Source organism: Perognathus longimembris, chromosome 6, assembly GCF_023159225.1.
Source record: "Perognathus longimembris pacificus isolate PPM17 chromosome 6, ASM2315922v1, whole genome shotgun sequence".
NCBI lineage: Eukaryota > Metazoa > Chordata > Mammalia > Rodentia > Heteromyidae > Perognathus > Perognathus longimembris.
In genome coordinates this window covers 83976176-84000907 of record NC_063166.1, presented here as the reverse complement: position 1 = coordinate 84000907, position 24732 = coordinate 83976176, and the positions used below count along the sequence as shown (strand labels likewise).

Genomic DNA, 24732 nt, shown 5'->3' with positions numbered 1-24732 from the left:
AAAAGTATTGGCCATGAATATAATCTGATAATAATTTTCCACTTTTGTTTATCTAAGCATAGCATATACTAATTTCGTATGTTTCTTTCACTAGTTGCAAATACCAGCAGATGAAAAACTTGAGGAATTTTGGATTGATTTTAACCTTGGGAGCCAGAGCTTATCATTCTACATTGCTGGAGATAATGAAGTAAGCTTATTCCATCTATATTATTTTATATATTTATCTATGCATAATTATAATTCATTTTGAGAATGCAGATTTATTTGTACATGTTTTTTTGAAGCCATTCTTTAAATGAGTTTTAATGTAAGGTCTTGTAATGTTAAGATAGTAACTTACCAAGCTAATTAAAAGTGGAAATTATATCTGATGTTTTATTGTAACAGAAAAAAATTGCTAAATTTTCTTTCTTTTTTTTTTGCCAGTCCTGGGGCTTGAACTCAGGGCCTGAGCACCATTCCTGGCTTTCTTTTGCTCAAGGCTAGCACTCTACCACTTGAGCCACAGTGCCACTTCTGGCTTCTTTGGCTTATGTTGTGCTGAGGAATCAAACCCAGGGCTTCATGCATGCTAGGCAAGCACTCCACCACTAAGCCACATTCCCAGCCCCAATGCTAAATTTTCATACTAATTTTTGCATGTTATGAAATAAAATTTTATATTCACCCAGACGAAATTGACGTCAGAAAGGATAACAATCAGATCTGGAAGTGTAACTCACTGGTAGAGTACTTAATGAGCATGTATAAAACCCTGGGCTCCCATTTCTAGCACTATATCAGAAAAAAAGAAAATGAAAAGACTACAGTTGTTCAAACATAGAGATACCCTATTAATAGTAACACTAACAGATGATGATATATAGTATTATTCATTCAGAAAATCTGGTCTTTGAAAGTAGTAAGTGAAAGATTCTTGTGGTAGCATTTGAAAGTGAATTGTAGTTCTTTTCTGTCTTTATATCACAATCATGCTTAAACCTTCCAAATAGATGGCATATTTTCTACCTGAGGAAAAGTACTTCAGCTATTATTTCTTAACAGCAGTAGCTACCACCTTATATTTGGTTCATCAGCATATATTGATCTCGTATTGTTGAATAACTACCAATTTATTAGTGAGAGTTGGTCAGTATGTACTAGTCTGGTTATGGCTGATGATAATATGTTTGAAGTCTTGTACTTGGAAGCACAAATCTATTTCTTAACAGATTCCTGTCCTGGTAAAACCTTTATAAGTAACATTAGCCAAATACTTGTTAAGATTACCACATACTTTATTTTTATTTTAAAGTGCCTTATTAAAATGTCTAATTAAAAATGAATTCCAATGACAAGTACTTCTTGCAAGCAAGAACAATTTTTATCAGTCTATTTCTCCTTTAGCATTCGAAGGAGTAACTGAATTTTCTTTTAGAAACAATCATTTTATTTTGGCAGAATAGTAATGAATTTTATGCCTCCATTCAGCTTGGTCCAGTTAAAGGGTAGGAAACCCCTTTTCTACCTATGACCATTTATTTACTTTTATAAAAAAATTGTGTCTGTACATTCCTTAGCTTTATCTGTTCAAAGCTAGAACTCTGCCACTTGAACCACAGCTCCACTTCTGGCTTTTTGGTAGTTAATTGGAGATGAGAATCCCATGGCCTTTCTTGCTTGGGTTGGCTTCCAGTCACAATACTCAGATCCCAGACTCCTGAGTAGCTAGGATTGCAGGAATAAGGTACTGTCGCTTGGCTTCATTTCATTATTTATAACATCACTCTCAGATCATACAAAATTATTAATTCAAGCAGACTGTCTGAGGGTAGCCAAAAGAAACATAAGCTATCTGTGCTGGCATGTAGCAAATGATTTGGGGGGCCTTCTAGGGCCCATGGGCCAGACATTCCCCACTTAGATTCTAAATTAGGTGGGATGTTCCTGCATTACACTCTAATGGATGATTTTGACCAGGAAATAGGTCATCATATTATGGTAGTATTCATGATATGCAGTGTATAACTGGATTTATAAATTATGTTCCAAATATTTATTGATGAAGATGCTCTTGGATACTTCTTCCCCCAAATATATTTTGAATCTTCTGTCCTCTAAATTTTTTTTAGCAATGGTATGTTTTTCCTATGCTTTCTGTTGCTCTCCTGAGAAACTATTCTCCATATAGTACCAGTTTGAACTCTTCTTTTCTTTCATAGTATAGCATCTAAGACTTTTTATGACCTGGTTCCTGGCTGTTTCTCTGCCATTCTCTGTGTTCCAGACATTTATTTCTTTTTCTCAAAAAGACCATAACCATTTCTAATTGTTTGCTTCTTCATTTGTTGGTTTAGAACACATCGTTTAGATTGATCCTTGCACCTTAATTCCTTTCCATTTAGGTGTCAGCACAAATGTTAACTCCTAAGACAGGTATACTCTGGTCATTCAATATAATGTATTATAATGTAGATAATGATCTACAATGCCCTTATTTTCTTCATAGTAGTGATTACTATTTAAAATAATTTTGTTGTCCATTTCTCCTCCAAAGAATATAATATTTATGAAACCAGGAATCTGCTTTTTCTTGTTTATATCTATTCAACAGTCACACTTATTGTAAGAATGAATAAATGGAATACTGAAAGAACTGAAAGATAAGTAGTATAGTTAGTGTATAGAGTACACATAGGATAGGAGAAAAAGGTGATATGGATCCAGTGAGTGATATAAGAGGTAACCTCAATTCAGTGGATATTGTGAAATTAACTATATGACAGATCTATACTGAGTACTGGGGGACCTATTCATGGTGGGAAGATAGATCAAAATATAGTGGGGCCTGGTGTTGGTACCTCATGCCTGTAATCCTAGCTTCTCAGGAGACTTGAGATCTGAGTGCTGTGGTTAGGAACCAGCCCAGACAAGAAAGTCCACAATACTCTTCTCTCCAATTACCAGCAAAAAGCTAGAAGTAGAGTTGTGGCTTAAATGGAAGAGTGCCAGCCTTGCAGGAGAAAGCCATGTAAGAATGCAAAGCCCTGGTTCAAGCCCCAATACCAGCACCAGACACACACACACACACACACACACACACACACACACACACACACACACACACACGAAAACCCCAAAACCAAGCCAAAACAAACAAAAAAAGAAAAGAGTGAACAAAGTAGATTAAATATAGCATGTATAACAGATAGTTAATCACTGGAACAAGAATATATATGTATATCAGTGACTTTTATAGTTCATGTAACTTAAAAATCGGTGCCCAACGAAGTTTAAATCAAGGAATAAATGGTTATATGCTCAATGCCCTTTCTTACATTGAAGGATCATCAGTGGGAAGCAGTCACAGTGCCTGAGGAAAAAGTTCAAATGTACAGCATTGAAGGTACTAGACTTCAAACTTACTTTTTGTGATTTTCTTCTTGTCTCATGCCATAGGGAATAGGAAATAGAAACTGCATCTTCTCTGGGATAACAAATGGACTAGTGAAAACAAAATCAGCACTTCAGAAATCCACGTTCATAAATTCATGAAATTCCTTCCCTCGAATTTTCCCTTCTCTGCCACCTCCCTCCTGTACTGATTTCTTTCCCTTCCTAGCTTATCTAAAAGCCAGGATCATACAGTGTATTAGCTGAAATATGGTAGATTCAAGGGAGAACTCAAGAGTATAATTCCTTAGAAAGTCAAGTTCAACAAAATAAAGACTGGGTACTTGAAGTGGAGTCAAGGGGAGAGAGGTAAAGGAATGAAGAGAAGGGGCTAGAATGCAGCTAGAATTCAATGTATATCCTATAAAATTAAGAAAAGGGAAGGGAAGGGGTGGATTAGGAGGGATGGTTGAGATTGTTGAAAGGGGTGACACTGATCAGCATGCTTTACATTCATAACTCCTTTGCTAAGTGGCAACTCCTTTGAATAACTACGCAAAGTATTGTTTTAAAAAGAAAACGGGGCTGGGAATATGGCCTAGGGGTAGGGTGCTCGCCTCGCATACATGAAGCCCTGGGTTCGATTCCTCAGCACCATATATAGAGAAGTGTGGCTCAAGTGGTAGAGGGCTAGCCTTGAACAAAATGAAGTCAGGAATGGTGCTCAGGACTTGAGTTCAAGCCCCAGAACTGTCAAATAAATAAAATAAAATAAATAGAAAAAGAAAACAAAAGCCACTATGACTCGGTGTGACTATTTTTGCATTATTACCCAATGAAATCCAAACATCTCTTCTCCCCACTTCTATAAGGGGGAATTGCTTAGCAATAAGACAGAATCGTATAATTTGGCAGGCTGGTATAGTTAAAAATTATTACGTTAGACATTTTAGTCATTTCAGTGCATATAAGGTAGTTTCCCATTACAGTTTTGATTTGCATTTTCCTAATAATCACTGTTGAGTACTTTTATACATGTGCTGCACACACACATGAAATACGCAGCATTTATGTTCCCTTGTGAGGCGTCTGTTTAAACACTTTGGTTTTTTTTTTTTTTTTTTTTTTTTTTTTTTGGCCAGTCCTGGGCCTTGGACTCAGGGCCTGAGCACTGTCCCTGGCTTCTTCCCGCTCAAGGCTAGCACTCCGCCACTTGAGCCACAGCACCGCTTCTGACCGTTTTCTGTATATGTGGTGCTGGGGAATCGAACCTAGGGCCTCCTGTATCTGAGGCAGGCACTCTTGCCACTAGGCCATATCCCCAGCCCTAAACACTTTGTTTTTCTTTTTATTAAATCTCCCCTTTAGTTATTGGGTTTTAGTAGTTTTCATGTATCCTGGATAAGCATCCTCTGGCAAATACCTTTTGTGACTATTCTTCCAGTCTACATTATGCTTACTTTATTAATTTTAACTTTAATTTGAAGTTTACCTCATCAAATTTTTATTTCATGGTGATTGCAAAGGCTTATCCCTGAATGACAATTTTTCCTTTAAAAATTTTGTGGTTTTAGTTTTTTCTTATTATTATAACCTACCACAAATAAATATTTGGCCATGGTGTTATTCAGGAATCTTTTTCTTTTGTATATAGAGGTATTTATTCCAGTATGCCCTTCCCTTTTCCACTGGATTTCTGTGTTTTAAAAATCTATAAGCCGGGTGCTGGTGGCTCATGCCACCTATCCTAATGCCACCTAATCCTAGCTACCCAGGAGGCTGAGATCTGAGGATCACAGTTCAAAGCCACCCTTAGCAGGAAAGTCCATGAGATTCTTATCTCTAGTTAGCCACCAAAAACACTAGAAGGGGCCCTATGGCTCAAGTGGTAGAGCACTAGCTTTGAGCTGAAGAGCTCAGGGGCAGCACCCAGGGCCAGAGTTAAGTCCATGACTGATCCCCTGCCCCCCACCCCCAAATCTATACGTAGGTTCTATAAGAAGGTCTAATTCTTGGGGCTCTCATCTGTTTCTTTGATCTCTTTACATTCCTTCTTCCAGTATCAAAATGGTACTGATAACCTTATATTTATGGATAATCATAAGTAGTATAAGCTAGTATGAGTCTCCTGACATACTACTGAGGGAGTTTTCAAGATCATTTTCTAAACAGAAAATTTTTGAATATCTAATTTATGAGTTTCTCAATCACACTAAAATGCCTACTGGAATTGTGATTGAGAAGCCTAGTAGAAAAAGACTAGATGAATGAAAAAGAAAATTGAAGAAATACACCACATACATAAACACCCTATCTTTATTATCCATTGTCAGCTTATTCCAGAGGTGAACTTATGTTCATAAAACAGCGTGCTCTAGTAAATGAGAACTCACTTCACCAGAGAAGACACAGAAAGCCTGCTTCGATCTTTTATCTTTTCTAGTTCTCTCTCCTATACATTTGTTAACATAGATAGTACCAAAACTTATTAAATAGTGATTGGTTCTAAATTTTTAAATTTTGATTCAATATATATATATATTTTTTTTTTTTGCCAGTCCTGGGCCTTGGACTCAGGGCCTGAGCACTGTCCCTGGCTTCTTCCCGCTCAAGGCTAGCACTCTGCCACTTGAGCCACAGCGCCGCTTCTGGCTGTTTTCTATATATGTGGTGCTGGGGAATCGAACCTAGGGCCTTGTGTATCCGAGGCAGGCACTCTTGCCACTAGGCTATATCCCCAGCCCTTGATTCAATATTAATATGCTGCAGTTTTCTTATTATACTAACAGGATGGTACCTTCAAATTGATATAAACTAATCAATGTTATTTGTTTGTGTATAGTGAAAGACTCAAAGAAGCTACTGTCTATAATTCTGCAAAATACAGTAAGAATTAGTCAAACAGAAGGAAAAGAATTGCTTTTGTATTTTGACATATCTCTAGAAATTACCAGTGTGACTCAAAAAATTTTTGGTACAAGCAAATACAAGGTAAGTTTTTCAACCCCTAAATATTAACTATTTTTTTTATAGTTTTGGTAACCCAGTTTGGAGCTATCAATTAACTTTCATTGTTCTTTACAGTTCTTAAAATGACATGATAATCTTAGATTTTTAAATCTGTACTGTGGAATATCTATCAGCTTGTTAGCCATATCCTTTGAGATGTCTGCTGGAAAGTATCTGAGAGAACAGAATTAGAAGCCACTGTTTAAGATATTTGAAGAATTCCTGACAAGTGTTTAAAAAGTAAGATGAAGCTGGGCACCAGTGGCTCATGCCTGTCATCTTAGCTACTCAGGAGACTTGAGATCTGAGAATTGTGGTTCGAAGGTATCCCAGGCAGAAAAGTGTGAGATTTTTCTCTCCAACTAAATCACAGAAAAAGCTGGAAGTGGCGCTGTGGCTCAAGTGGTAGAGTGCTAGCTTTGAGCAAAAGGAGCTTAAGGACAGTGCCCCAGGCCCAGAGTTCAAACCTCAAGACTAACAATATAAAAAAAGTAAGATGAAATAAATAATTGTTTTCAAGATACAGAAATGATGCCTCAGAAGTAAATACCTTTAAGGAAAATGACAGAAATAGAATAATCATTAAGACTAAGGATTAAAAGTAAGGCACTATTGTGGAGATGGCTTGAAATGGCCCATTGAGTTAGAGTAGGATTTAGATAAGATGCTTTCTTTAACTGGTACAATAAGTTGACAATTGATGGGATGTTTTTGGGAAATGTTCTTTTAACAAGCTTCAATAGTGAATAACAGAGAGATATTTGGGAGGAATCTTGTGCAAGGACCAAAATGACAAGCTTAGGAGGCTGTGGTTAGTAAGAAAGTAAAGGAAAGGTTCTGAAATAGGGTATTAGTATATGAAAAGTAACAATAATCATTTGGCAATTATTGAGGAAGCCAGATAGAAAAATAATTGCATTGAATGGAAAAAAAAGGAAAATCATATCACTTTCATCATTGGATTTTAGGAATTTACCCAGAAACAAGGTATTTCAGTTGCTAAAACATCTGTGCATATCCTTTTTGATGAAAATGGATCCCAGGTATGTTTCTTACTGATATTTATCATTGGGTTAGGCTTAACATTAAATAGTAATAAGGTTGGTATTGAATGGTGAATTAAAAAAAACCCAGGTAGTCTTAACATAAATGATACTGAAATAAAAGATATATTTTAGTTAGTGATAATTTAAACACAGTTATTGATAAATAACAATGTTGGTAACTTTAAAATTTAGAAGTATAAGCTGAGTGCCAGTGGCTCATACCTATAATCCTAGCTACTAGGAGGCTGAGATCTAAGGATCATGATTAGAAACTAGCCTAGGCAGGAAGTCTATAGACTCTTATTTCCAGTTAATTACCAAAAAGCTATAAATGAAGCTGTTGCTTAAGTGGCAGAGCACTAGCTTTGGGCAGAAAAGATCAGGGAGAGCTTCCAGACCCTGAGTTCACACAGCACACACACACAAAATTAGAAGTATGTGTCCTTCCATTAATGACAAAACTGTTTGCAAAAGTGGATATTTCTTTGGGGTTGACTTGTAAAAATTAATACATGGATAGAAGAAAGAAGGAGGTGAGATTTGTACATATGAAATGAGTAAGAGCTTTACTAAGACATAAAATGTTTTTTAAGAATGTCCTGTGGTTTACAGTTTTCATATAGGGTTTCTACATTTCCAACAGATGCTGGTGCCAGAAAGCCAAAGTTCACCAATTGAAGAAGAACCTGTTATTTTAAAAGAAAAATTTAACTCCCCAAACAAATCTGTTAACCCTCCAAAATGCACCAAAAATAACAACCAAGAGGACACCCTAAGTAGTCAGATCGAGGTAAATATGGTCAAAATAATTGCTTAAGAAATTACCATAGATTGTGTCATTGCTAGAGATACAAAAAAGCATCAAGAATGTGTATATTAATGGTTTTAAACAAGCCTATTTTAGTCCCTAAATATACACCTCTTGCAAATGCGCAAAACAAAGGAAATAATATCTTAGCATAATACATGCATGTGCATACTTTAGGAGAAGGCATATTCTACAGTTTACATTTATGAATTACAAACTGAGATATACAGGAGAATATATTACCATTTCCCCCACTCTTTATAGTGTATATTTACTTTAATTATAATATACAATAAAAACTTACAATGTTCTTTTTTTTGTAAAGCAAGGAAAGTAAGCAAAGGGTTGGGCTCTTTGTCTTCCCCTTCCCCCTCCCCCTCCTCCCTCTTCCCCTCCCCCTCCTCCTCCCCCTACTCTCCCCCACCCCTTTTCTTCCTACTTGTAGGCATATTCCATAGAACCATTTCTTAGCCTTCTTTTCCATACCTTTTCTTAAGGTCCTCTCCTTTTTCAGCTCCTGTTTTGGCATTCTACTTCTCTTACTAGATCAAAGATAGTCTCTCTTCCCATCTTTTTGTAAGTTTGCTCTAAATCCTGATACTCAGCCTTCTAAAAATCCTGATCTCTCTTTCTGGCAGAGCTTCTTAGTGTACACAATTTGAACTCTTAGAATGTAGACTTCTCTTCAATGTTCCACAGTCATATCTCCACTTTCTGTTCTAAGACATTCTCTGTGTGTCGTATATCTATAAGCCCTTTCTTGAAATTGTGCATCAGCACACTTTCTTTAAAACAATATTTACTTTGTTTTAGTTACTTTATTTATTGCCAAACACGAAAATAAAAACCTACAGGTTCAGCCTAGAACACAGAAAATTGTGCATATTTTTTTTATTTTTTAAAAAAACATGTAATCAGGACAAAATGTATGTAGTCAGGCAAATTGTTTTGAGGGAAACTAATTTTAATAAAGAATGTATGTTTACTGTGGTTGTTTCTCATGGCTTAAGATAACTACTCCTAGCAAAAGGAAAATGTCTGAAGCATCAATGATTGTTGCTGGTACCGATAGATACACTGTGAGAAGTCCAGTACTATTGGTCAACGCAAGTAAGTTTAATTGTCTTTAAAGATTTTTAAACAAGTATTGTATTTTGAATATGTTTTTAATTGAGTGGATATAATTTACCTAGAGGACATATTGAAGATATGAAAGTTGATCATTTTCCCATTACAAATTTCTGAAAGATAAAGTGAGTATTAACATAAAGTTTAAAAAATATTGTATTAATAATTGGTCATAATTCATGCAAGATGTAACATAACAGAGGTTAAAAATAACATTGAATCAGTCATTTTCTTGGACTTATTGATTCCTCACTCGATTTTTGTACTTTGCCCAGATTATCCTCTAGCTAAATTTAGAACCATCGTCTTACTATAACATGGGAGTTAAGTGTCTGATTTCATCAATTTGTTTAAAGGATTAAATAAAAATATATACATTTAACAACAAAAAACTTTGTAGAATGTTTAGACTGTGCCTAATACCAAGAGTATAGTATTACATTAAAAGTTTGGCACATATTAAGACTTCAGGTTAAAAAATATATTGTCTGCTACTTTAAGTATTTAGTGTTAATGCCAATTTAATATTGAACTTTTATTCAGAAACTCTAGTTACCTAGTAGTCAGTTTCCTAGTGTATGACAGAATCTTGAAACTTAATAGGTCTGAAATTGAGTCAGTCTTTCTGCTGCACACAACAATTTTTCCTCCACCATTTATCTTGTAAAATGTCATTGCTTTTACTTATTCATCTAGGCCACAAGCCTGTATAGCATCCTAGAACCTTCCATTTTTACTCACCTTATTTGAGTTAACTTTCTTTTCTTTGGGGGGGGGGGAAGGGCAGTCCTGGAACTCAGGGCCTGAGCACTGTCCCTGGCTTCTTTTTGCTCAAGGCTAGCACTCTGCCACTTGAGCCACAGCGCCACTTCTGGCCATTTTTCCATATATGTGGTGCTGGGGATTAAACCTAGGGCTCCATGTATATGAGGTAAGCACTCTTGCCACTAGGCCATATTCCCAGCCCCCCTGAGTTAACTTTCTCATCCTGAAAGTACCTCAGTGACAGAAATGACAAAGAAATCTGCCTGTCCTTTGTCCTCCTTTTAGTAACACCACGAAGAAGAAGAAGTAAGCCACCACAGCAAAAGCTAAACTTTTCAGAAAAAGTTAATGTTCCCAATACGTCAGAAAATGGAGTAGATGATGCTTTATCACTTGACTCTAGGGCATCTGAAGGACGATGCAGGAGAAAAAATACAGAAAAAGTAAGAATACTTAGGAAGTATTGTGAAAATAAGGTTTCACCATGTTGTTATGGTATTAGAATGTATACTGAGCTGTTTGTATTTGGAATACTTTCTTATTTAGTTTACAAAATTAATTTTTTCTGGATATCATTATTGTCCTTGAAAGCAGTGCTTACAAAAAAAATTAACATCTATTCACTATAGGTAAGGTGCACATTTGATAGGAGAAATGGACTTGCCATCAGTCTTTATTTCTTTATTTTTTGCTGGTCCTGGGGCTTGAACTGTCCCTGAGCTTCTTTTGCTCAAGGCTAGCACTCTACCACCTGAGCCACAGTGCCACTTCCAGCTTTTTCTGAGTAGTTTATTGTAGGTAAGAGTCTCATGGACTTTTTTGTCCAAGCTGGCTTCGAACTGTGATATTCAGTTCTCAGCCTTCTGAATAGCTGAGAATATAGGCATGAGCCACTAGTTTCTGGCTCATTCTTTATATTTTAGTTTAATACATATGTATAATTTTTCTTTGTAATTGTGAAAACATGCATATTTTTATAGCTGCTCCCATCTCAATATAGGAAACTATTTGCTAGATTAAGAAGGAAAGACAGGTAAGACAAAGTAAAAAAAAGTATAAGGCTTGGTACATACAGAAATGTGATATTCAACAGTATCTGCCCTTAAGTATATCAAAATTCTTGTGTAAGGATTAGACAGCATAGTGGGGTAATTACATCTCTACATATAGCATCATATATATGTATATGTATGTGTGTAAGTATATTCTGTGTATGTGTATATGTATATGTATATACATGAGCATATCTTAACCCCACAGGATGCTCCAGGTGAACCAATAAGACCTTTGAGGGAGATATGGATGGTGAATTGAGACTTGAGGATCAAAAGACTAGTTAAATAGATAATGAGCAAAGGGACATTTTTTTTCCAGTAGTTGAAGGGACATCAAAGGGAATGGATAAGGGAAATGGTTTCTTAGAGAAATAAAGTAATTTTGTAGATATTGAACATCCAGTATTTTTTCCCCTGTTGTGTGAAGATGGTCAGTTTCTCCTGAGAATCTGTTGAAGAAGGGGGCAATGGACAAATAAATAATTTGGAATGGCTACTGACAAAGGAAAGACCTAAAAATAAGTACAAGTGTTAGACAAAATGGAAGGCCCAGATAAAATTAAGACGACTTTATCATGCCATTAGTACATAAATATATGCAGTTTTCTCAAAGCCCAGTAGTCTTGATGTTATGGTTAAAACTAAAGAGCAAAGTGTAGAATTCAAAAAATTTAAATGGGCAAAAAGATAAAGGATGTAAGAAATGAAGATGTTGGAAAAATCAGTTACGGTAACAGTTTGATTCTTCTAGTTACGTGCTTCTTAATAAGGATACTATTTTTCAGTTCTGTGGCATGATCCTGATTATTGTTTTTTTTTTTTTTTGTGGCCAGTCCTGGGCCTTGGACTCAGGGCTTGAGCACTGTCCCTGGCTTCTTCCCGCTGCACTCTGCCACTTGAGTCACAGCGCCACTTCTGGCCGTTTTCCGTATATGTGGTGCTGGGGAATCGAACCTAGGGCCTCGTGTATCCGAGGCAGGCACTCTTGCCACTAGACTATATCTCCAGCCCTTGATCCTGATTATTGTAAGATGATTAACATCCTCCCTAAGACTGTTCTTGAAGAATTCATTGTGAAAACCTGCATGTTTTATAGCTGCTCCCATCACCATATAAGGAGCTATCAACTAGATTAAGAAAGATAAAACAAAATCAAGTATTTTGAGCTAGACAGCACATTTTTCTGAAGGTGATGCAGATTTTTATTTGATCTGTTGTACGTGTAAGTCTGTGTCTGTGGGATGAGGTTGCTTAATGCAGACAAAAAGTGACCAGGCCAGACCTGTTCAAGCGGTACTTCCTAATTCCCAGCTGCTCCGTGTGCTTGGGTGACCACGGCGTAGAGATGCAGGCTAGGAAATCAGCAGCCATAGAGAACGTGCCAAAACAGAATTATCATTGTAGCTATGGATGAAATTAGAAAATTTTGGGACCTTCTGCCTCCTTGTGTGCAATTAGATTTTTTTCCTGTGCTCCACTGTAGGCAGTGTTGTACAGTGGATATAACATGACACTATATGACTTCCATAGCTAGGCGCACTCATTTTTTTTCAACACTTAGTATCTTTAAAAGATTTTTTTAATATAATGCTCAATCTAAGTTTACATTGAACCTGTTTTCTATGTTTATAGCATATCAAAACTGCTAACATTGTAGAAAAGACAGAAAACGAGGACACTAAATTCCCAAACCAACATCTGAGTAAGTATTTTCAGTCAATTACAAAAGATAAGGGGTTGGAAGAAAGTAGGAGGGAGCACAAGAACTCTCAGTAATTCCCTTTTGCTCACTAAATTTCGTTGACATGAGAGATTTATAACAAATGTATTCAACTTTGTACAAGGCAATTTTTGAGATTATAAGGAAATAGTATATAACCACAGCTTCTAATAAATTTGACAAAGAGGAATGAAAGTAAGTCAATCTCTTTGTCCTACTACAGTTATAATAACCCCCATTTCACCTGCTAATTGCACACAAAAAATTCCATGATTTTTGTTTTATTTAGATGTACCCCATGATACTCTCTCTGATTCACAGACAGTGGAAAAAATAGATAAACCTATGTAAGTATGAGAAAGTACATTAAATTATTTAATGGATAGTAATGTTATTTTAGGTGGGTAACATTAGATATAGCACATTTGATGGAAATGGCCTTTATATTATTATAATGTAGTATTATAGAATTACTAATCTCTCAAGTATTACTATGATAGTACAGTAAGGAATAATCTATACTTCGTCTCCATGTCAACCAACATAATTCTTTTCAACTTGAGAAACTTAAAAAGAACAAGATTTTTTTTTAAAGCATTCAAGTGTAAATGTGAAAATTTTAACTCTTAAAATTCACAGTATAATAAAAGATATTTAGGTTGATCTCGAATTAGTAGCACTAATATGTTTTAAAATCTGATCAATTATATAATAAACTTAAATTTGTCATGACATGGGGGAGGTAACAAACAGTACAAGAAATGTATCCAATTCCTAACATATGAAACTGTAACCTCTCTGTACATCAGTTTGACAATAAAAAAATAAAGAAATAAATCAACCTGAAAAAAAAATAAATTTGTCATGACATGAAAATATTTCCATACTTTACTGCTAATTGTCTATAGTAAACATTGGCTAAACACAAAATTAAAGTCTTAGGAAGTATATACTGTGTTTTATAGAATTAAGCGAATGAACTTATTTTCTAGTGCTTTAGAAAATATGTGTGGAAATAAAATTCAGTCTAAATGGGCATGTTGGACACCTGTAACAACCATTAAACTATGTAAAAGCAAAAGAAGCAATACTTTATCAAGAGACACATTTAATCCAGGTGAGACAGTTTTATCGTAATCATTAGTAGTTCACGAATAGTATTTTCCTTAAATGTTTAACAAATAATTATTTTAATTTTATTTAATAAATTTTAGGTATTATCAATTTACTCATTTTTTAAGAATTAATATCTCATTTTCCCATTAGATGTTGGTGTCAACAAAAACTACTCTAAACAAAAATCATCTTCATCTATATCTGATGATGATTCTGAAGAAACAGTGGAGACTAAATACAGGAAAGCAATAGAGGAACCTGACAAAATAGATAAAGCAGCAGTAGTTTGCAAAAGAAACAATCAGCAACAAAATTATCCTAAATATTCAGAACAGAAAAATACTGAAAATGCCACACAGAATGACTGGCATATTGAATCTGAAGCTACTTTTAAGTCAGTTCTTCTAAATAAGACAACTGAAGAATCTCTGATTTATAAGAAGAAGTTCATATTGTCAAAAGATGTGAATACTGCTGTTTGTAATAAGAGTTCTCCTAGAAAAAGGACAAACAGTCATATAAAATCAGGGACAGAATCATCTTGTCAGCTTAATTCCTGGGATTTGAAACAAAAAACAAAGGTGAGTTCACATTGTTGTTTGATTTCCACATATCCATGAGATCCTTATATGATAAGAAAATGGAAAATGCTTGTTGCAGACTTAATGTGGTTAATTGCCTGGAGACAGGTGTGAGTTCCCTCTCAGGCTCCTCACTCGGCCCTCCCTGATCCCATCACTGATAGAACAGTACTTCACATGTGTCCAGCCTGCAGACCCTATTTATTCTTTTTGTGTTTTTACCCTTTAAGAAATTGGTTAATTTCATCCAGATGATCAAACTTGTAGAGATATAGTTCATTCAGTTAATAATAGCAATACTTAAAATATTAATAGTACTATCATTTCATTACAGGCCTTAGCAATTTCTGTCTGGAATCTTTTTTGGTATTCTTCCTCCAGTAACCTGGCTTTCGGTTATCAATTGCAATAATCTGGCTACTTTCCCCTTAAGTATTTTATTCTCATGGACCGTAACTTTAAAAAGACTTCTACAGAGATATATATTTAAAGATATATCTATGGTTTTTAATGCATTATAAAGTTAAAACGTACTAATTTCTGACCCCATATTTCTCTTTGTAGGATCATAAGAGAACTAAATTTTTATTAATTTCACTTTTATCCTTTATGTTCCTTTGAAAAATAAATGAAGAGTTTTATAGTAATTAATGGCTTGTTTCAGAGAGAAAAGTCAAAAGAGAAAGGATTTACTGAAGCAGCAGAATCTTTGATAACCCAAATCAATAAGAGATACAAAAAAACCGATGATACAAAGTCTACAAGAAAACTAAAGGACTCTTTGGTTGACAAGTATGTTCATAAATTTTACAAATAAATATTTTTCTAGCAGATAAAATTCAATCACACAGTTTGGAAAAGGTTAGTTTTAAATATACATTCAAATAATGTAAATTTTTACTAGAAAACAGTGAATTACTTTTAGAAAGTGTTAAATTTGGCAGTTAAAATAGCAGTCTATTTACAGTTTAAATATGGCATCTAGTTACAGTTTTAAAAGTGTCAACAAACCCCACATTCTATCAATATAGCACACCAACTTGATATAGTGACACATAACTATAATCCTAGCACCTGGGAGGTTGAGGCAAGAAGATTACAACATAGTCTGAGCTAATTAATGTGAGACCCTGTATCAAAAAAAAAAAAAAAGGATAGAGAGAGAGAAAGAAAAAGAAAAATACAACACACTACTGAAAACATAAATCTTTAGGATATAGACATTTTAGAATTGTATTTATGGAAACTTGTAATACTTAAACATTTAAGTATATTTCATAATGAAATTTCAATGAGCTAAAATTCTTTTAATGTGTTAAATTACATATTCCTGACTTGCAGTCCTTCTGAAAGTTAACTCTTCTTTAAAACGTCTATAGTCTATCTGGTTATTAATTCAGGTGTAAATTTATTTTGAACTTATTAAATGATATAAGGAAAATGACTCATGGCAGAACCCTACATTTAAAATTGTTTGGTACTTCTCAGTGCATTAATGATTCAAGTTAGTTCCTATTAATATGACTGAAGTTGTAAAAGTACCAGACTGACTGTGGACTTCACCTTTCGGTTGCACATGTTATAGCATATAGAATATATATTTGATGACTCAAGAACATTTTACCTTATATAAAATGTCTTATGAAAAATATTCTGATAATAGGCTTTTATTGTCAAAAATCTTTTTTACAGTGGGTTTTCAAAGAAATCTGATGTACAACTTAATAAGGTATGTATTTAGTTAATTTCACCAAACCTATAATTATACTGGATGGACTCTATTACAAACACTAAAATGGTAGTAAAATGGAATTTTATTTAATGTTTTTGTAATATGGCTAACAGATAACAACAGACAAGTATAGTGGCAAGAACTCAAAATAGCCCATTAACCTTCTGTTCTGTTTTTGAAAGAAAATGCTATATATAATGATGTGCCCAATATTTTCACTTTTTATTAATGACTCAGTATTTATCACCATGTTTTTTTGCTAACTGAATCCATCTGTCCTAACAGTTTGGTTTTTCTGACATACTAGTTTTGTTTAAAACAAGAACATTTTTTGCTACCCATCCAGATTTAAATACCAATTCTCTGTCTCCCCCCACGCCTTTTCTCCCCTCCCCATCTCCAGTTTCTCCCCCTCTCTATGTACTCAGTCATGGGGCTTAAACTTGGGGCCTGAGCTCTTTCTCTGAGTTCTTTTGCTCAAGGTTTAGCTCTCTGTCACTTTGAGCCACAATCACTGCTGGTTTTTGAGTGGTTAATTCGAGATTAGAGTCTCATGGACTTTCTTGCCTGAGCTGGCTTTGAACAGTGATCCTCAGATCTCAGCCTCTGAGTAGCTAGGATTTACAGGCATGAGCCATCGGTACCCAGCTATGGTCTGCTGTTTATAAAGCTAGAAGGTATTCCTGTGTATATGTGTAGTGTATACCACAATTTTCTTATACATCTGTCAACAGGCACTTATTTCATGTTTTAGAAATTATAAACAATGTTACAATGAACATGAGAGTACACATATCTTTACAAGGTGATTATTTCATATTTTTGGAGTATATTTTTATTCAATCTACCTAAGGAAAATAATACACATGCTAGATTTACATTAGTGGAAACTATTTGGAAAATTAATTGCATGTGATTTGTTTTGCCACATATAGTAATCTGCCAGCTTAAATTGTTTATGTAAAGTATTCTTTGATTTTTGGAAAAGGTTCAGAAAAGAAGTTACAGAAAATTGAAGACTACTTTTGTTAATGTTACTACTGAATGCCCATTGTAAGTAGTAATTTTTGTAACTTTTCATTTCTTCACATTTATAGTATATATTTAGTATAATGGAGCTAATATTTGTCCTCATTTTCACAGGGATGATGTTTACAATTTTAATTTGAGTGGAGCTGATGAACCTGTTATAAAACTTGGAGTAAGCTAGAAGCCAATGATTTTTTTGTTTTACTCTTTAGTAGTTACTTTGTATTTACTTTGTAGTTAAAGGTATGTCTTTTTGATGTGCACCTTATAGATAAGTAATAACTAATCACTGGGGTAACCAGTCTTGGTGTACCTAGTTTTTTTGTAGTTCTTTCATTTTTTTTCTCCAAATCTTTGGTAACTCAGAGGTAGAAGGATTGGCTTTATCACAAAAATCACTTTCTTTATAATGGGATAAATTTAAAACAAATATTCTCATTTTTTCTCCCATACATTTTATTGTATTAGCTTTCTTCTTAAGTAAAAATATTACAGCAAGTTTAATTTTATTGTTAAATTTTATGATCTACGAAATAATAGAAACTAGGTATTGGATACTTATCCATGATTTTCATTTACATTGTGCACTAAGAAGTCTTTTTTTTTCTTTTTAAATGTTGATTCTCTACATAGATTAAAGAATTTCAAGCTGCAACTAAAGAGACCTCCAAGGATAATTCAATAAAATTGTAGGTGTTTTCATTATAATTAGTTCAGATTAAAATTTAGCTTCCTCTCCCTTTAGCCTGCCTTTCTGAGAATTTTTAATATGAGGAGTAAATAAAAATATTGTCATGAGCTGGGCACTGGTGGCTCCTGCCTGTCATCCTGGCTACTCAGGAGGCTGAGTTCTGAGGATCACTGTTCAAAGCCAGCCCAGGCAAGAAAGTCTATGAGACTCTTAGCTCCAGTGAACCACCGGAAAACCAGAAATGAGCAGTGGAGCTATAGCTCACATTGATAGAGTGCTAAACTTGAGCAAAAAGAGTTCAGGGACAGTACCTAGGTCATGAGTTCAAGCCCAGGATGGGCCAAAAAAAAACGCTCTCCTGATTACTCCCATTATGATTTTGTTACTTTGGCCTTTACTTTTAAATTTAACATGCAAATTCTCAATAATTTGGGTATCATATATCTTACATCATAAAAAAGTCCTCCAACCTCTTTATTTTATAATTAACTGAGATTTTAAAAGGATAAATGATTTGTATAGAATCACATAAGTAATTGTTGAAAGAATTGAGAATGAACAGTCTCGTTTCACTGTCTAGTGCACGGTTTCTTGAGAAAATAACATGACATATTTTTAAATTCCTATGTATTTTTGCTTAAGGGTGGATTTAAGGAATCATGATGAGCTTGAAACTTCTCTCAGAACAAAAGATAAAAGAGTAAGTTATAATAACAATATTTCTATTAGTAACATTTTAACTCGAGATTATCAAACAACTCGAGAACAAAAAGTGCTTAGCTTTTTCACTCTATGAGTGTACCCATGTTTCTAGTATGACTTTTCTTAGAGTCTTTGAAATATTTGTTATAATTCAGTAATAGAAAAATTGACCGTGTTACTTCTTATTTTGACAGCTTTAGGTTATATTTTTAGAACCAAGCTGTTTAACTGCTGATTAACAAGACTAACACTGAATTACAAATCTCAAATATGTGCCTATCAATATCTCAGTAGCTTTCTTGGATAAGTCATTAATGCCGTGTAGATTAGTATGTTAAGAAATGAGATGTGAGGAGTAGAGATACAGCATGTACAAGGCCTGGCTTTAATCCTCAGCAGAGGGAGGGAATAAGGAGACGTTTTCTGTTTTTTAAATTTTTATTTGTTGGGGATAGCTTAGTTTATTTTGCATAAGATAGAGTAAGACATATTTCTTCACCTATTTTAAGCACTTTTCTTTTTAAATAGATGATATCAAGTCATATAAAGAAAAATCTCTTTAGTGATACTGAAACAGAACACACGTGTGATGATGGCAAGACAGACATTAGCTGGCTGCAAGGATCAAACACAAAACCACAGCCAGCAGCTTATAACAGAAATAAAAACGTGAGGAAATATACGAATAAGAAATCAAGTAAGAATTTCTCATCATTTCAATTACAGAATGTTCTATTGGCTGGTAAATATGCTTTCTGTGTAGACTGCAATGATATACCATAGGAGTAGAATAAAACACTCTACTCATTATGTTTTTGTTTTATTATTTGGTAATACAATTGTATTTAAATTAGTTTCTTTTATAAAAGGACCACAGGGACATAAATTATGATCTAACATATAATCCTTGGTTCATGCCTGTCACCATTTGTCATGGTGCACTATTACTCAATTATTTAACTAGCCACTGGAAGTGATATAATAAGTATTCATGAAACCATCATTCTTAAGAGAAAAGCAAGGCTTGGACCCTGACACTAACTTTCATCTACTTAATATTATTTATGTATTACTTATGTGCTTGTAATGTTTTGTATATATTTATGTATATGTATACATTTGACTTCATCCCATTTTATTGTATCCAACATAAATACACTTTAAGAATCCATCCAGATCTAATAAAAGTGTATAGAAAAGTTTCATACTGGCACAAAAGGGTTTTAATTCAACAGATCAGTTTTATGTACCTCTGCCTCTTGATGAGCATCACTCTCTGATTATTTACTTCTCTCATTTATCTCAATTCCACCCATCTCCTTCAGTTTCTTGGTTCTCTTTTCATGTATTTACCTTGAATATTATGACTGTTTGCCCCCCTGTTCCTCTCTTCATTCATTTGCTCCCTGCTTGAAACCCACCCCAGACATGTTTCAGCTTCCAAGTACTCATAGTCTGTCAGTCGTATAAAGGGGTTAAACTACGTAAATCCACTTCTATGTATACCTTACTTTAGTTTGATCATATATAGAAGCATATGGTCCTATGTATGTATACATATATGACTATATTTTAGGCCTAACTTCCACAAATAAGAGATGTCTATACCTGTTGTCTCTCTGAGGCTGACTTACTTCACTACCATAATCTTTTCCAGGTTCATCCATTTTCCTGCAAATGATACAATTATTCCTGATGCATATTCCTGTGTAGTTGTAGGGCACCTGGTCTGTTTCCATAATTTAGCTATGAGGAATAGTATTTCAATGAACATGGATTTTCAGGGGCCTTACTGTATCCTGTTTTACAATCGAATTAAAATTAATTTTGGATCAATGCCAAAGAATGTTTTTTCTGGATCATAGAATTGCTATACTTTGAATTTTTTTTTTTTTTTGGCCAGTCCTGGGTCCTTGGACTCAGGGCCTGAGCACTGTCCCTGGCTTCTTCCCGCTCAAGGCTAGCACTCTGCCACTTGAGCCACAGCGCCGCTTCTGGCCGTTTTCTGTATATGTGGTGCTGGGGAATCGAACCTAGGGCCTCGTGTATCCGAGGCAGGCACTGTTGCCACTAGGCTATATCCCCAGCCCCTATACTTTGAATTTTTGAGGAATCTCTATACTGATTTCCATAGTGGTTGCATTAACATACATTCCACTACCAGTGTGTTATGGTCCATGTGTTAAGGATGCCCAAGGATGGCATCCTCCTCAGCATTTCTTGTGTTTACATTCTTGATGATGGCTATTCTAGCTGGAGTGATAGGAATGTGAATAATTGTTTTGGTTTTCATTTCCCCTATGGCCAGGAATGTTGAGTATTTCTTCATGTGTTTATTGGGCCTCTGCACATCATCTTCTGAGAAGTGTATGTTTAGCTCCTTTGCCAATTCATTGAGTTACTGATTATTTTTGGAGGGTAGTTTTTAAGCTCCATGTATATTCCTTCAGATCCTTCAGATGTACAGCTAGCAAAGATTTTTTCCTCATTCTATAAACTGCCTTTTTAGCTTAATCACTATATCCTTGGGTGTGCAGAAGTTTTTGAACTTGGATATGATCCCACGTATTAGTTACCTTTCCTATTTTTGGAGCCCCTGAATTCTATTAAGGAAGTTCCTGCCTATGCCAATGAGTTCTAATGTTCCCTTACTCCCTGGAGTAGTTTCAGGTTGTACTTTGAGGTCTTTGATCCACTTTGAATTGATATTTGTAATAGATGAGAGGCTGGGACCCAGTTTTCCTTCTGCATGTGGATGTCCAATTTTCCCAGTACCATTTGTTGAAGAGGCTGTCTTTATCCAACATAGGTTGTTGCTTCCTTGTCAAAAATTGGATGTCTATAGTTGTGTGCATTTTGGGTCTTCTAGTTTGTAGCATGAACAGTTTAATTTGACTTCTTCCTTCTTTATTTGGATTCCTTTTATATCTTGCTCTTGCCTTACTAGGTCTGAACAGAAATTCTAGTATAAAATTGAACAGGAGGGGAGAGAGTGGGTATCTTGTCTTATCGTTGACTTTAGAGGGAATACTTCTAGTTTTTCCCCATTTAGTATGATGTTGGCCAAAGGTTTGTCAAAGGAGTGATTTTGAGGTACAGTTCTTCTATTTCTAGCATAACCAGAACCTTCATCATAAAAGGATGTTGAATATTGCTAAAGGCCTTTTTCTGCATCAATTCAGATGATCATGTGATTTACAGCCTTGATTCTGCCCATGTACTGAATTGCCAGAAACAATTTTTTTTGTATATTTTTTGCCTAAGTCTGCTACAAAGTATTTTTCTAGAATCTGGCCATTGCCTGTTCTTTGTGATAGTGACTTCCTAATGTAGTTGAGTAAAAAAGAGCCTAAGGTAGAGGTTTGTGCTAGATAATAAAATTTTCTTCATAACTAACCATCAATGATAGTGTTTGGTAAAACATAAGATTTTATAGATTCAATTTTAAAAATAAGGCAACTTTTTCTATTTATTTTAAGATTACAAGCTTTTATTTTGGGATAAAAATAACCAGTAATGCTCTGTGGTGGGTTCAAGGGTGGGCTTAAAAAGAAGTGAAAATAAAATAAATTTGAGCATGCATTTAGAGATGAAGATGAATCTTGCAAACAGGGGAAAGCACAACCAGGTACATGAACTAAAATATTGAGCAGGATTATTTTATACAAAGGGACAGAAGTAAGAAATGTCATAGTATATTTGGAGCATGTAGATTGGAGTAGTTGGAATATCAGTTGTATTTGTGTGAATAATAATATAAAGTAAAGCAGGATGTGATTATGGAGTTGACATTGAAGTTGATTAAATAATGCTAAGGAGATATAACACTGACATGTCTTCAAAGAACTTACAGTGTAGTGAAAGATGTACAAATAAAAATACTCAAAATGTAAAGTAGAAGACTAGAAGTTTTAATGACTTATTGAGAGGCTAAAATATCATAACCAGTACCTAATTAAATTATAATTGAAATTCTGTGTGAATTCATTTGCTTAAATGGTTGGATGATAAGTTGGATTAATGGTTGGATGAGCTGGTTTATAGCCAATATCAAAGGACTTTTCTTCCAAGTAAGATTTTATTTCTTTATTAGGATAATCTTGTTTTTGACTTCTAGATAATTATTTAGAAAGATGAAAATATACTTAAAAGGCAAAGCAGAAAGTGGCACCATAAGGATAAACCCTGGAAACATAATGAGTGGAAAATAAAGCAAACCATAGAAATCTTGTATAGGATGAGGGGACACTCATATTATTTAGAGAAACACATATCTGTGAAGTGAAACTGGTTTTTAAAGCAAGAGAAAGAGAAGCACAGATTTCAGAACATTTACCACCTTTCTTTCAGCAGAGGGAGTAGTGAAGACAAAGAGAATATATATATATATATATATATATATATATATATACATACATACATATGAAGTACATTCTGCATTATTCATCATTCAACTCTTGAGTGGCAAATTCATGCAACTTTAGGTTATCTGTGCTTTATTTGCTTAAAAAGTTTGATAGTATAAAGGAGAAGGAAAACTGGCAGTTTATATCATATCCCAAACTATAGTTATTCATTCTTAAAGTTTAAGTTTTTGAATGAGTGTAAAGATCCATCTTTTACCATCATTGATGCAGTACAATGTAGCTGTCTACCATGAACTCAGGGGAAAGGAAAGGTCCCAAGACAGCCTGTCAATCTTGGAGCCACATTTATCATCAAATCAGCTGAGAAGATTGGGGTGTGAACTGGACCTTGTGTCCTGGCAGTGTGAAGTCACATAAAAAGTGGTTTCATCAAATATTAACATATGCTTTAATAAAGGAAACACTTTTAAGTATTCTTATGTATGTAGAAATGCTCTAAGAAATTTAGTGTTTGTCCTTACCTATTTGAATTTTTTCCCTTATTTTTCTGAATTGTAGGGCCATCCTTGGAGAAGAGACAGCCAAGATCTATAATGGTAAGTCAAGAAATCAATGCTTAAGCATCCCTTTTAATGTTATTTTTCTTGTCATCTAAAACTAATTCTCATAATTTTCTTGTTATCCTTACTATTTTCTATAGTTCCTCCTCCCTTTGCAATACTTTCTCTTGCATTGTTTTATTGAATCATATTGGCCTTATTTTAAGTGGTTGATTAGTTGGTTATAGAAATGTTTGGTATTTTCTTTTACTTAAGTTAGATAATACAGGTCTCTTTAAAAATTGAGTGGAAGGAAAAGGTAAAATATCTTTTATAGAAGCATGGTGGCTCATGCCTATAAACTCAACACAAGGAAGGCTGATTGAGGTTCAAGGCCAGTCCGAGCCACAATAAGTGAGTTCAAAGTTACCTCAATTATGAGACACTGCATCATTCTTCCCAAGTTTGTTTACTTACATATGTTTTATTTTATATAGTTATGTATATATAATATATAACATACATAAAAATATATATTATAAAATGTTTTATATAATATGTAAACATATTTATATACATAAATATATACACACACTTATAGATTTAGAAATAATCAAGAATCATCTGTCCATACCACATATTATATAGGGATAGATACTGTATATATATCTATAGATATACACACATATATACACATATACACATATACATATGTGTGTGTGTCTTCTGCAGTGTCAGTCCTAAAAGAAAATAGCTTATATTTGTACCACAAATATTGCCTTAATAATTTTCAAGAATTTTCCCCTAAAGGAATCAAATAAAAACACCACCAAAAAGGAGAATGAAACAGTTCCAGATGGAAGAGCTAGACTTCCACGAAGAGCAGCAAAAACAAAAAAAAATTACAAAGATCTCTCAAATTCTGAATCAGAAAGTGAAGCACATGCAGATTCACCAAAAGATAACTCGCTAGCAAAGGTAAATAGATGTGATTAAGTGGTCATTTCTAAAAGCATCTTAAGTAATAAAACACATTTTTGTAGAAGTGACAGGTTTATCACTTTAAAAG

General features: G+C 34.4%; 1 protein-coding gene across 1 annotated transcript in view; it reads left to right on the top strand.

The window, feature by feature from the left end:
* The window catches only part of Sycp2 (synaptonemal complex protein 2), a 52703-nt gene that overhangs the window by 13325 nt on the left and 14646 nt on the right, over positions 1 to 24732 (top strand). Inside the window, exons 13-32 of the mRNA XM_048349688.1 lie at positions 95 to 190; positions 3328 to 3388; positions 6218 to 6366; positions 7353 to 7427; positions 8074 to 8220; positions 9249 to 9348; positions 10417 to 10574; positions 12819 to 12888; positions 13196 to 13253; positions 13899 to 14023; positions 14173 to 14603; positions 15268 to 15395; positions 16296 to 16332; positions 17324 to 17388; positions 17479 to 17536; positions 17998 to 18053; positions 18698 to 18755; positions 19286 to 19454; positions 23683 to 23720; positions 24474 to 24641. Of these exons, the coding sequence (XP_048205645.1) occupies positions 95 to 190; positions 3328 to 3388; positions 6218 to 6366; positions 7353 to 7427; positions 8074 to 8220; positions 9249 to 9348; positions 10417 to 10574; positions 12819 to 12888; positions 13196 to 13253; positions 13899 to 14023; positions 14173 to 14603; positions 15268 to 15395; positions 16296 to 16332; positions 17324 to 17388; positions 17479 to 17536; positions 17998 to 18053; positions 18698 to 18755; positions 19286 to 19454; positions 23683 to 23720; positions 24474 to 24641 (2247 nt within the window). The remainder of the gene's footprint in view (positions 1 to 94; positions 191 to 3327; positions 3389 to 6217; positions 6367 to 7352; positions 7428 to 8073; positions 8221 to 9248; positions 9349 to 10416; positions 10575 to 12818; positions 12889 to 13195; positions 13254 to 13898; positions 14024 to 14172; positions 14604 to 15267; positions 15396 to 16295; positions 16333 to 17323; positions 17389 to 17478; positions 17537 to 17997; positions 18054 to 18697; positions 18756 to 19285; positions 19455 to 23682; positions 23721 to 24473; positions 24642 to 24732) is intronic.